Source organism: Pan troglodytes, chromosome 20, assembly GCF_028858775.2.
Source record: "Pan troglodytes isolate AG18354 chromosome 20, NHGRI_mPanTro3-v2.0_pri, whole genome shotgun sequence".
NCBI lineage: Eukaryota > Metazoa > Chordata > Mammalia > Primates > Hominidae > Pan > Pan troglodytes.
In genome coordinates, this window is record NC_072418.2 from 25,946,213 (window position 1) to 25,959,332 (window position 13,120).

The following is a 13,120-nucleotide window of genomic DNA, read 5'->3' on the forward strand; positions in this document are numbered from 1 at the left end:
ATCCAGTAAAGAGCCTAAACCCTATTACAACAGCTGCAAAAAATATAAAATAATTAGGGCCGAGTGTGGTGGCTCATGTTTGTAATCCCAGCACTTTGTGAGGCTGAGGACTGCTTGAGCTCAGAAGTTTGAGACCTGCCTGGACAACATGGTAAAACCCCCTCTATACAAAAATTAGCCAGGCGTGGTGGTGCATTCCTATAATCCAAGCTACTTGGGAGGCTGAGGCACTAGAATTGCTTGAACCTGGGAGGTGGAGTTTGCAGTAAGCTGAGATCATGCCACTGCACTCCAGCCTGGGTGAAAGAGTAAGACTCTGTCTCTAAATAAATAAATAAAAAAAATTAGGAATATACTTAACCAATGAGGTAAAAGGTCCCTACAAGGCAAACCACAAAACACTGCTGAAAAAAATCATACATAACACAAAAACACACCCCATGCTCATGGATGGGTAGAGTCAATATTGTAAAAATAACCATACTGCCAAAATCTGTATACAAATTTCATGCAATTTCCATCAAAATGTCATCATTATTCTTCACAGAACTAGAAAAAACAATACTAAAATTCATATGGAACCAAAAAAAAAAGCCCACATAGACAAAACAACACTAAGTAAAAAGAACAAATCTGAAGGCATCATGTTACTTGATGTCAAATCATATGACAAGGCTATAGTTACCAAAACAGCATGGTACTGGTAGAAAAACAGGCAGGTAGACCAATGGAACAGAATAGTGAACCCAGAAATAGAGCCAAATACTTACAGCCAACTTTTTTGACAAAGTAAATAAGAACATAAAGTGGGAGAAAGGACACTCTATTCAACAAATGTTGCTGGGATAATTGGCAAGCCATATGTAGAAGAATAAAACTGGAAACTCATCTCTCACCTTATACAAATTCAACTTAAGACAGATCAATCACTTAAATGTAAGGTCTGAAACTATAAAAATTGTAGAAGATACCATCAGAAAAATGATTCTAGACATCGGCTTAGGCAAAGGTTCATGACCAAGAACCCAAGAGCAAATGCAACAAAAACAAAGATAAATCAATGGGCCTTAAACTAAAATGCACAAGTGGGAGAAGACTTTTATAAACTATTCATCTGACAAAGGAATAATATCCAGAATCTACAAGGAGCTCAAACAATCAGCAATAAAACTAATAATTCCATCAAAAATTTGGCTAAGAACATGAACAGTCAATTCTAAGAAGATATACAGATGGCCAACAAACATGAAAAAATCCTCAATATCCCTAATTATCAGGGAAATACAAGTTAAAACAATAAAGTGATACCACCTTCTGCAAGAATGACCATAATTAAAATATAAAAAAAAATTACATGTTCACATTGATGTGGTGAAAAGGGAGCACTTTTACACTGCTGGTGGGAATGTAAACTATTAGGCTCGTGCAAAAGTAATCACAGTTTTGCCATTAAAAGTAACGAAGGCCGAGCGAGGTGGCTCAAGTCTGTATTCCCAGCACTTTGGGAGGCTGAGGAGGGTAGATCACGAGGTCAGGAGTTCCAGACCATCCTGGCTAACACTGTGAAACCCCGCCTCTACTAAAAATACAAAAAATTAGCCGGGTGTGGTGGCACGTGCCTATAGTCCCAGCTACTAGGGAGGCTGAGGCAGGAGAATTACTTGAACCCAGGAGGCAGAGGTTGCAGTGAGCCAAGGTCACGCTGCTGCACTCCAGCCTAGGTGACAGAGTGAGACTCTGTCTCAAAAAAAAAAAAAAAAAGTTTATTTCTGTTTTAATAGTCAGTAATCACTTGCTACATGTGTTTCCTGTATGTGATACTGCAGTCTCTCTGCTGCTATAACATTTACATTTGGTCTCAGCAGACTCAAACTGTCATTCCAAAGTATCCCACCATTTCTTTCACCACTTTATGTAATGCAGGGAAGAAACTAGGGTCTGGAAAGGCCCCTTGAAGCCAGAAATAAATATGTACATGCCAGTATTTTTCCCATCTTTTAAAAAAGAAACCAGGAGTTGGCAATTACTTTTTTTTTTTTTTAAAGACAGAGTCTTGCTCTGTCACCCAGGCTGAAGTGCAGTGGTGAGATCTTGGCTCACTGCAACCTCCACCTCCCAAGTTCAAGTGATTCTCATGCCTCAGCCTTCAGAGTAACTGGGATTACAGGTGTGTGCCACCATACCTGGCAAATTTTTAAATTTTTAGTAGAGATGAGCTTTTGCTATTTTGTCTAGGTTGGTTTCAAAATTCTGACCTTGGGTGATCCACCTTTTTCTGCCTCCCAAAGGGCTTGGATTACAGGTGTTAGCCATCATGACCAGCCAGCAATTTACTGCTAAAAAAGCTTTGTTATCTTAGGGATCAGGAAAAGCTGTGTTGCGTAACTGTAACACAATCTTTCTATGTGGCTCTTTGCATTGTTTTCACCCGGGCATTGCACACAGTTAACCCATTTATAAATTTTCTGCAAGTGTATTTTGGTCAGTATGTTTTTGTTACATGTATATGTCTATAAAAGAATTAGGGCCTGTGGTATTTTGCTGTGCCATCTTGCTTATGTAGTTTGTACAATTTTATAGGTTAGATTAGTAAAGTATATTTATCTGAGTCTAGCAACTGGAGTAATTTTTTATTTTTATTTCTTTCAGTTACGTGTTCTCATTTTGCTCAAGACCTGTGGCCAGAGCAGGGCATGAAAGATTCCTTCCAAAACTTGATACTGAGAACATATGCAAAGTGTGGAGATGAGAATTTACAACTAAGAAAAAACTGCAAAAGTGTGGATGATGGTAGGATGCACAAAGGAGGTTATAATGGATGCAATCAATGTTTGACATCGACCCAGAGCAAAATATTTTGTGGGGATAAATATGTGAAAGTCTTTTATAAATATCCAAATTCAAATAATAATAAAATAAGATATACTGAAAAAAATTCTTTCAAATGTAAATAATGTGGCAAATCATTTTGCATGCTTTCACACCTAACTCAACATAAGAAAATTCATACTAGAGAGAATTCCTACACATGTGAAGAATGTGACAAAGTCTTTAAATGTTCATGACCCTCACTCAACATAAAAGAATTCACACTAAAAAGACACTGTTCAAATGTGAAGAATGTGGCAAAGCTTCTAAACAGTCCTCAAATCTTACTGAACATAAGAGAATTCATACTAGAGAGAAACACTACAAATGTGAAGAATTTGGCAAAGATTTTAAGTGGTCCTCAAATCTTCCTGAAAATGAGATAATTCATATTGGAGAAAAACCTTGTAAATGTGAAGAATGTGGCAAAACTTTTAAGTGGTCTTCAAACCTTACCAGACATAAGATAATTCATACTGGAGAGAAACTATACAAATGTGAAGAATGTGGCAAAGCCTTTTACTCCTCCTCAAACCTTACTTTACATAAAATGATTCATACTGCAGAGAAAACCTACAAATGTAAAGAATGTGGCAAATCTTTTAGCCAGTACTCACACCTTACTACCCATAAGAGAATTCATACTGGAAAGAAAACCTACAAATGTAAAGAATGTGGCAGAGCTTATAAGTGGTCCTCAAACCTTACTGAACATAAGATAACTCATACTGGAGAGAAACCCTACAAATGTGAAGAATGTAGCAAAGCCTTTAACTGGTCCTTACACCTTGCTGTACATAAGATAATTCATACTGAAGAGAAACCCTACAAATGTGAAGAATGTGGCAAAGCCTTTAAATGGTCCTCAAACCTTACTAAGCATAAGATAATTTATACTGGAGAGAAACTCTAGAATTTGAAGAATGTGGCAATGCTTTTAAGTGGTCCTCAAAACTTACTGAACAGCTTTCCGGTGGTGACAACCTTCCCACAAGAGGACATGCCTCTCACAAAGGATCTCCTTCATCCCTCTCCAGAAGAGAAGAGGAAACACAAGAAGAAACGCCTGGTGCAGAGCCCCAATTCCTACTTCATGGATGTGAAATGCCCAGGATGCTATAAAATCACCACGGTCTTTAGTCATGCACAAATGGTAGTTTTGTGTGTTGGCTGCTCCACTGTCCTCTGCCAGCCTACAGGAGGAAAAGCAAGGCTTACAGAAGGATGTTCCTTCAGGAGGAAGCAGCACTAAAAGCACTCTGAATCAAGATGAGTGGGAAACCATCTCAATAAACACATTCTGGATTAAAAAAACTTACTGAACATAAGATAATTCATACTTGAGAAAATCTACAAATGTGAAGAATGTAGCAAAGCTTTTACTCATTTCTCAATCCATGCTAAACATAAAATAATTTAGGCTGGAGAGAAAACTTACAAATGTAAAGAATGTGGCAAAGCCTGTAACCATTCCTCACATCTTGCTACACATAAGTCATACTGAAGAGAAATTACAAATGTGAAGAATGTGGCAAAGCCTTTAACAAGTCCCCAGATCATACTTGAGAAAAACTTCACAAACCTGAAAGATGTGACAATGCTTTTGACAACACCTCAAACCTTTCTAAACATAAAAGAAATCATACTGGTGAGAAAGTCTAAAAATGTGAGGAATATGACAAAGTCTTTAAATGGTAGTCATGCTTAATAATAGGTAAGATAATTCATACTGGAGAAAACTTCTACAAGTGTGAAGAATGTGGCAAAACCTTTAACCAATGCTCACACCTTATTGCACAGGAAACCATTTATACTTGAGAAAAATTGTATAAATTTAAAGACTATAGAAAAGCCATTGATATCCGCTCACATCTTACTCAACATCAGAGAGTTCATACTTAATAAAAGCATTATATATGCAATTACTCTTAAAAGGTCTTTCAGAAAATATAAGCCCATAATGTGAAAAAGTATTTATTCTGAGGACAAACCTTACAAATATAAAAAGGATTGTAGTGTAGCAGGATGAGCCACAGACAAAACTCCTCAGACACTGCATTAAAGAAGGAAGGGGTTTATTCTGCAGGGGGTATTGGCAAGACTCCTGTCTCAAGAGCCGAGCTCCCTGAGTGAGCAATTCCTGTCCCTTTTAAGGGCTCACAACTCTAAGGGCGTGCACGTGACAGGGTCATGATTGAGCAAGCAGGGGGTACATGACTGGGGGCTGCATGCATCGGTAATTAGATTGGAACAAAACAGGATAGGGATTTTCACAGTGCTTTTCTATATAATGTCTGTAATCTATAGATAACATAACTGATTAGGTCAGGGGTCAATCTTTAACTACCAGGCCCAGGGTGTGGCACCGAGCTGTCTGCTCGTGGATTTCATTTCTGCCTTTTAGTTTTTACTTTGTCTTTCTTTGGAGGCAGAAAGTGGGCTTAAAACAATATGAGGGGTGGTCTCCTCCCTTAGTAGTACTTTTACTTGTATCACAGATCTTATTGTATATATTTCATACTAGAGGAAAACCCTAAAGAAGTTGCTCAAACTTTGTTCAATATCAGGAAATTTATACTGGAGAAAAACCCTGCAAATGTAATGAATTTGAAAGAAACACATTTCAAAACCTACAGCTTAGAAAACATCATAGAGTTTATACTAAGATATATTTTTGTAAATGAAGTAAATATAAAAAATACTTCAAAACTAACTTTATGTAAATCACAGAGAATACACAGTAGAAATAAGGCACTTACTCTTCAGACATTACATTAAATCAGAGTGTTGAGTATAGAAAATAATCCCAAACTAAAATTATTTGATAAGTTATTAGTATATAACTTTAAAAGAAGTAGAAGATTTTTGTAGAGTTATAATTACATTCAAAGTATACTTTTTTATTATTACAGATTTTTTTGAAAAGCAAATAATGATGTAATTTAACTCTCAAATTACTTCATGGTCTCCATTCCTATTGTATTTACATGTGAAAGCATGTGATCAAATATTACTGCATTACAGATATAAGAGATTCTTTTTTATTAGGTAGGCATTATTTATGACCTTTTCCATGGAAGAGTAAGAACATTAAAATATAAAATACATAATGAAAATTTAAGTAGAGAGGCTCATTATGGTTAACTTATAATGTTAAGTGATGTATGAGGTAGGTGTTCTGAGTAATATTTTTGTCCACTATAGTGAAAAAAAATTTTTTTAAGTTTTAGTTAAAATTAATTAAATTAGCAGTAACTTATTAATTGTACTTTTATGTAATATGCAGTACATTTAAAAATTTTTCAGTTATATGTGAATTTAATTTTCTAGTAAAACATTGTTTAAAATGTAACATCTATTGTACAGTCAATGAAGTGTTTGTTTGTTTGTTTGTTTTTTTGAGATGGAGTCCCGCTCTGTCACCCAGACTGGAGTGTGGTGGCACGATCTTGGCACACTGTAACTTCCACCTCCCAGGTTCAAGCAATTCTCCTGCCTCAGCCTCCCAAGTAGCTGGGATTACAGGCACTTGCCACCATGCCCAGCTAATTTTTGTATTTTTAGTAGAGATGGGGACTCACCATGTTGGCCAGGCTGGTCTCAAACTCCTCACCTCAAGTGATCCACATAAATGGCATATTTTGGTACAGGCATATAATATGTAATAACGACATTAGAGTACATGAGGTATCCATCACCACTAGTATTTGTTCTTTGTATTACAAACAATCCAATTCTACACCTTCAGCTATTTTTAAATGTACAATTGTTATTGAGTACAGGATAAATTTTATGGTCATAATTAAAATTATATAAATAAAATTCATACATATCTGAGTCCTAAAAAAAACTTTCAAAAATTTGTTTTTTATATATATATATTTTTCAACATGTGGCAACTCTGCCTGCAAACACATACATACAGAATTTTAGTTTTGATTTCAATCGGGTTAAATATACACATATATTATTTTAAATATAACACTAGGTATATGCAAATTATGATGAATGTGTGTGTAAGTATGAGTCAGGGCATATTTTCAGAAGAAAACAATAAATTTTTTTTTTTTTTGAGACGGAATCTCGCTCTGTCGCCCAGGCTGGAGTGCAGTGGGGCGATCTCTGCTCACTGCAAGCTCTGCCTCCTGGGTTCACGCCATTCTCCTGTCTCAGCCTCCCAAGTAGCTGGGACTACAGGCACCTGCCACCACGCCTGGCTAATTTTTTGTATTTTTAGTAGATACGGGGTTTCACCATGTTAGCCAGGATGGTCTCAATCTCCTAACCTCGTGATCCACCTGCCTCGGCCTCCCAAAGTGCTGGGATTACAGGTGTGAGCCACCACGCTCAGCCATAAATTTTTTTATTAAGGCGACTAATTTAGTAGAAAACTAAAACCCTAAAAAATGTGGAAAGCAATTCTATACTGTCTGCTTTGTATTGAATTCTTTAAAATTTTATGGCTTATGGTTCAGAGTCTCCCCATGCAATTTGCCAGGTTTTACTTGCTTGGTACTCTTTGCTAGACCCATAATTTTCTTGTTTCTTATTTTTTTTTGTTTTGTAGTTTATGCAGTATTCATTATGTGAGCTGGTCAGGGATTATAATGATTTTTATGAAATTTAGTAGTGCACACAAAATAATTTGTAGATGTAATTTTACAATTAGTGTATGAAGTTATGTTTCATTTAATTAGAAGTTTCCATTCTGTTCTTTTACTTGGAGAATACTATATAAGCCCACTTTAGTTACTGTTCCTTTCAGATTTTAAAATTGTCATAAGTTAATTTATTTATTTATTGAGCAAATTTGTTCAGGTAACTACTAGGGTGGCTTCCATAAGTCAAGAGCATGTTTTTGTATATAAATTCAGCAAATGAACATGGCAGTGCTTGCTGTGTAGCAGATGCTTCATGATAAGCCATAAGTATTCCTCCTGGAGTTAGTTTGTAACTTCAAGTCAGAGAGAGAAAATATCAATGGTGAAGAAATAACGTTGATTTGTCATGTGAAGAGGATTTTTTTTTTTTTTTTTTTTGGCTGCACAGCTGACTCTTGCTGAATTTAAAGAGAAAATCTGCTTTTTTTATTTTTATTTTTGAGATAGAGTTTCGCTCTTGTTACCCAGGCTGGAGCGCAAGGCATGATCTCGGCTCACTGCAACCTCTGTCTCTTGGGTTCAAGCGATTCTCTTGCCTCAGCCTCCCGAGTAGCTGGGATTACAGGTATGTGCCACCATGCCTGGCTAATTTTGTATTTTTAGTAGAGATGGGATTTCTCCATGTTGGTCAGTCTGGTCTCGAACTCCCAACCTCAGGTGATCCACCTGCCTCGGCCTCCCAAAGTGCTGGGATTACAGGTGTGAGCCACTGAGCCTGGCCAATTCTGCTTCTTATATTACCAAATTATCTCAAGTTTGTTTGTCTCATTATTGGCATTCCAACTATGTATGCATCACAGACCTTCTTTTTTTTTCTGTGTTACAGCTACAGTATCCTCACTGTTGTCTTCATGCCATGTCATTTCACACTGTACTTTGTAGGTTTTGATAAGGAAGTTGGTATTTTAGTAATGCACTGAAAAATTAGTTTTAACTAAAGAATTAGCTTATCAATATAACTTTCAGATCAGTTAATTAAGAGGCAGCTGGGCACGGTGGCTCATGCCTGTAATCCCAGCACTTTGGGAGGCTGAAGTGGGTGGATCGTGAGGTCAGAATTCGAGGCCAGCCTGGCCAAGATGCTGAAACCCTGTCTCTACTAAAAATACAAAAATTAGCCCGGCACGGTGGCAGGTGCCTGTAATCCCAGCTACTCGGGAGGCTGTGGCAGGAGAATCGCTTGAACCCTAGGCGGCAGAGGTTGCAGTGAGCCGAGATCGCACCACTGCATTCCAGTCTAGGCAACAGAGTGAGACTCTGTCTCAAAACAAAACAAAACAAAACAAAACAAGCAAACAAACAAAAAATGAATTCACTGTCCACAGGTGAGAGAAATAAATCAGTTAGCACTGTTTTTCTTTGTAACAGAAAAATCTCATTAGATTCTTACACAAAGTGTAAATATAAAATTTGTTAGAAAATATATCTTACAAATTAAGTTTTTAAGACTTATTCACAAGTAAAACAGTTTTAATTTGGTTTTTTATGATATAGCACAACTTATGTTCTCATGCAGAATCTTTTGTCTTTAAGTCATAATGTTAAATTTTGCAAAATAATAAAATGAACCCTGTGGATTTGAAATTCAAAATAATATTTCTGTTTCATATTGATACTACAATTTTGAGGAGTTTCTCTTATTGTATACAATATTTTTAGTGGATGAAGTTCAGTCTACAGTTTTTATTCTTCATCACCTAACTGTAGCCAACACCTTGCTCACTTTTTTTTTTGGAAAAAATTTTAAAGATCATAGCAGCTTTTTGATTAAAACATTTTCTGTTATTTTGCACGCAAACTTGTTTACTGTATTCACAGAGTGCCCTGTTATGAGACCATAAGCAACACCTGCTTTCTTAGTGTCTTTTATACCTTTATTATCAGCACCAAAAACTTCATGTGCCCTCAAGCTTAAAATAAAAGCCCTAATGTACATTGGCTTCTCCCATGCACTGTGCTGGGTTCAGAACATGCTGATAAATATCAGAGTTTCTGTGATTGTGACTGAGAAATTAAATGGCAGGAGCAGCACAGAAACCATATGTTTTTGATACTATTTAGCCAAATTAATGACAAAGAGACAGTATTTTACACACTGGTATTCTTCTGTAATATTTTTAAAATATCTTTTTAACTTGACAGATAAGCATATTTATTCTGTAAAACATGATGTTTTAAAGAATATATACATTGTCAAATGCTTAATTTTAGGTAATTAATGCTTTACCTCACATAGTTAAAATTTTTATGGTGAGACCACATTGACATTGTCTTAGCATTTTAAAAAAATATAATAAATTAGTATTTTTTTCTTATTTTATGTTCCAGAGTAGATGTGCAAGTTTGTTACATAGGTGAATGTGTTACATAGGTAAATGTGTGCCACGGTGGTTAGCTGCACCTATCAACCCATCACCTAAGTATTAAGCCCGGCGTGCATTAGCTGTTTTTCCTGATGCTCTTCCTATCCTGCCCTCTCCTGACAGGCCTCAGTGTGTGTTGCTTCTCTCCTGGTGTCCATGTGTTCTTATTGTTTAGCTCGCACTTACAAGTGAGAACAGGAGGTGTTTTGCTTTCTGTTCTTGTGATAGTTTGCTGAGGATAATGGCTTCGAGCTTCATTCATGTCTCTGTGAAGGACATAATCTCACTACTTTTCATGGCTGTATAGTATTACATTGTTTATATGTACCAAGTATTCTTTAACTAGACTATCATTAATGGGCATTTGGGTTGATTTCATGTTTTTGCTATTGTGAATAGTGCAGCAATGAACATACACATGCATGTATCTTTATAATAGAATGATTTATATTATTTTGAGTATATACCAAGGAATGGAGTTGCTGGGTCAAATGGTGTTTCTGGTTTTAAATCTTTCAGGAATTGCCACACTGTCTTTTCTAATAATTGAACTAATTTACATTCCTACCAACAGTATATAAGCATTCCTGTTTCTCTGCAACATAGCCAGCATCTGTTGTTTCTTGACTTTTTAATAACCACCATTCTGACTGACATAAGATGGTATCTCATTGTGGTTTTGATTTGCATTTCTCTGATGATTAGTGATGGTGAGCTTTTTCTCACAGGTTTGTTAGCTACATGTATGTCTTCTTTTGAAAAGTGTTTGTTCAGCCAGGTGCAGTGGCTCGCGCCTGTAATCTCAGCACTTTGGGGGGCCGAGGGGGCGGGGGGCAGGGGGCAGATCATGAGGTCAGGAGTTCAAGACCATCCTGACCAACGTGGTGAAACCCTGTATCTACTAAAAATACAAAACTTAGCTAGGCGTGGTGGCACATGCCTGTAGTCCCAGCTATTCAGGACGCTGAGGCAGGAGAATCACTTGAACCCAGGAGGAGGAGGTTGCAGTGAGCCAAGATCATGCCACTGCACTCCAGCCTGGGTGACAGCAAGACTCCATCTCAAGAAAGAATAAAGTGTTCATCTTCTTTGCCCAGTTTTTTATAGGGTTGTTTGTTTTTTTCTTATAAATTTGTGTAAGTTCCTTCTAGATTCTGGATATTAGACCTTTGTAAGATAGATTGTAAAAATTTTCTCCCTTTCTGTAGGTTGTCTGTTTGGCCTGATGATAGTTTCTTTTTATGTGCAGAAGCTCTTTAGTTTAATTAGATCCTAATTCATCAATTTTTGCTTTTTGTGCAAATGTTTCTGGTGATTTTATCATAAAATATTTGCCCATGCCTATGTCCTCAATTGTATTGCCTAGATTCTCTTCCAGGGTTCTTACAGTTTTGGGCTTATATTTAAGTCTTCAATTCAGCTTGAGTTATTTTCTATGAGATATAAGGAAGAGGTCCAGTTTCAATTTTCTACATATGGCTAGCCAGTTCTCCCAGCACGATTTATTAAATAGAAAAAAATTTTTTCCATTGCTTGTTTTTGTCAAGTTTGTTGAAGATCAGATGGTTGTAGACATGCAGTTTTATTTCTCATTTCTCTATTCTGTTCTATGTGGCCTATGTGTCTGTTTTTGAAATGGTACCATTCTTGTTTTAGTTACTGTAGCCTTGTAGTATACTTTGAAGTCAGGTAATGTAATGCCTTCAGCTCTGTTCTTTTTGCCTAAGATTGTCCTGGCTATATGGGCTGTTTTGTTTGTTTGTTTGTTTGTTTGTTTGTTTTGAGACAGAGTCTCACCCTGTCACCCAGGCTGGAGTGCAATGGTGCTATCTCAGCTCACTGCAATCTCTGCCTCCTGGGTTCAAGTGATTCTCCTGCCCTAGCCTCCCGAGTAGCTGGGAATTCACACACCCACAACTATGCCCGGCTAATTTTTGTATTTTTAGTAGAGATGAGATATCATCATGTTAGACTGGTCTCAAACTCCTGACCTCAGGTGATCTGCCTGCCTCGGCCCCCCAAAGTGCTGGGATTACAGGTGTGAGCCATCACACCCAGCCTATGGGCTCTTTTTTGGGTCCATACAAATTTTAATATAGCTTTTCCTAATTCTGTGAAGGATGTCAATGGTAGTTTAATGGGAATACCATTGAATCTATAAATTACTTTGAACAGCATGGCCATTTTCACAATACTGATTCTTCCTACCCATGTGCATAGAATGTTTTTTCATCTGTTTTTGTCCTCTAATTTCCTTGAGCAGTGTTTTGTAGTTCTCCTTAAGGAGGTCTTTCACTTTCCTTGTTAGCTGTATTCCTAGGTACTTTATTCTTTTTGTGGCAATTGTGAATGGGATTTCATTCACGATTTGGCTCTCTGCTTGTCTATTGTTGGTGCACAGGAATGCTTGTAATTTCTGCACATTTATTCTGTATACTGAGACTTTGCTGAAGTAGTCTTATCAGCTTAAGAAGCTTTTGAACTGAGTAAATAGGGTTTTCTAAATATAGGATCACATCATCTGAAAACAAAGACAATTTGACTTACTCTATTCCAGTTTGAAAATTATTTTTTATTCTTGCCTGATTGCCCTGACCAGAACTTCCAATAATATGTTCAATAAGAATGGTGAGAGAGTGCATTCTTGCCTTGCACTGGTTTCCAAGGGGAAATGTTTCCAGTTTTTACCCAGTCAGTATGATATTGGCTGCGGGGTTTGTCATAAATGGCCCTCATTATTTTGAGGTACGTTCCTTCAATACCTAGTTTATTAAGAGTTTTTTATTTGTTGTTGTTGTTTTTGTTGTTTTGAGACAGAGTTTCACTCTTGTTGCCCAGGCTGGAGTGCAATGGTGCTATCTCGGCTCACTGCAACCTCCACCTCCTGGGTTTAAGTGATTCTCCTGCCTCAGCCTCCCGAGTAGCTGGGATTACAGACATGTGCCACTACACCCGGCTAATTTTATATTTTTAGTAGAGACGGGGTTTCTCCATGTTGGTCAGGCTGGTCTCAAACTCCCGACCTCATGTGATCCACCCACCTCTGCCTCCCAAAGTGCTGGGATTACAGGTGTGAGGCACCACACCTGGCCTATGAAGAGTTTTTAACATGAAGGGATGTTGAATTTTATTGATGGACTTTCCTGCATCTATTGAGATAATCATGTGGGTTCTTTTTTTTTTTTTTTTTAGATCTGCTTATATGATGAATTACATTTATTGATTTGC

The 13,120-nt window shown here is 37.1% G+C and overlaps 2 protein-coding genes and 1 pseudogene across 2 annotated transcripts; all 3 read left to right on the plus strand.

Annotated features, from left to right (window-relative positions):
• Positions 1–2,653: 2,653 nt before the first annotated feature.
• On the plus strand, positions 2,654–3,781 carry LOC129137997 (zinc finger protein 724-like). Its single transcript, XM_054672920.1, has one exon. The coding sequence runs from the start codon at positions 3,056–3,058 to the stop codon at positions 3,779–3,781; it is 726 nt and encodes a 241-aa protein (XP_054528895.1). The 5' UTR covers positions 2,654–3,055.
• Positions 3,782–4,182, plus strand: LOC740698 (small ribosomal subunit protein eS27-like). Its single transcript, XM_009435182.5, has one exon. It carries the CDS (start codon positions 3,800–3,802, stop codon positions 4,118–4,120), a length of 321 nt encoding a protein of 106 aa, XP_009433457.1. The 5' UTR covers positions 3,782–3,799; the 3' UTR covers positions 4,121–4,182.
• PANTROV1R-PS273 (vomeronasal 1 receptor panTroV1R-ps273 pseudogene) lies at positions 9,104–9,652 on the plus strand (annotated as a pseudogene).

Excerpts from the sequence above, each read along its gene's own strand:
- LOC129137997 (XM_054672920.1), top strand. The coding sequence starts at position 3,056 with ATGTTCATGACCCTCACTCAACATAAAAGAATTCACACTAAAAAGACA.
- LOC740698 (XM_009435182.5), top strand. The coding sequence starts at position 3,800 with ATGCTTTTAAGTGGTCCTCAAAACTTACTGAACAGCTTTCCGGTGGTG.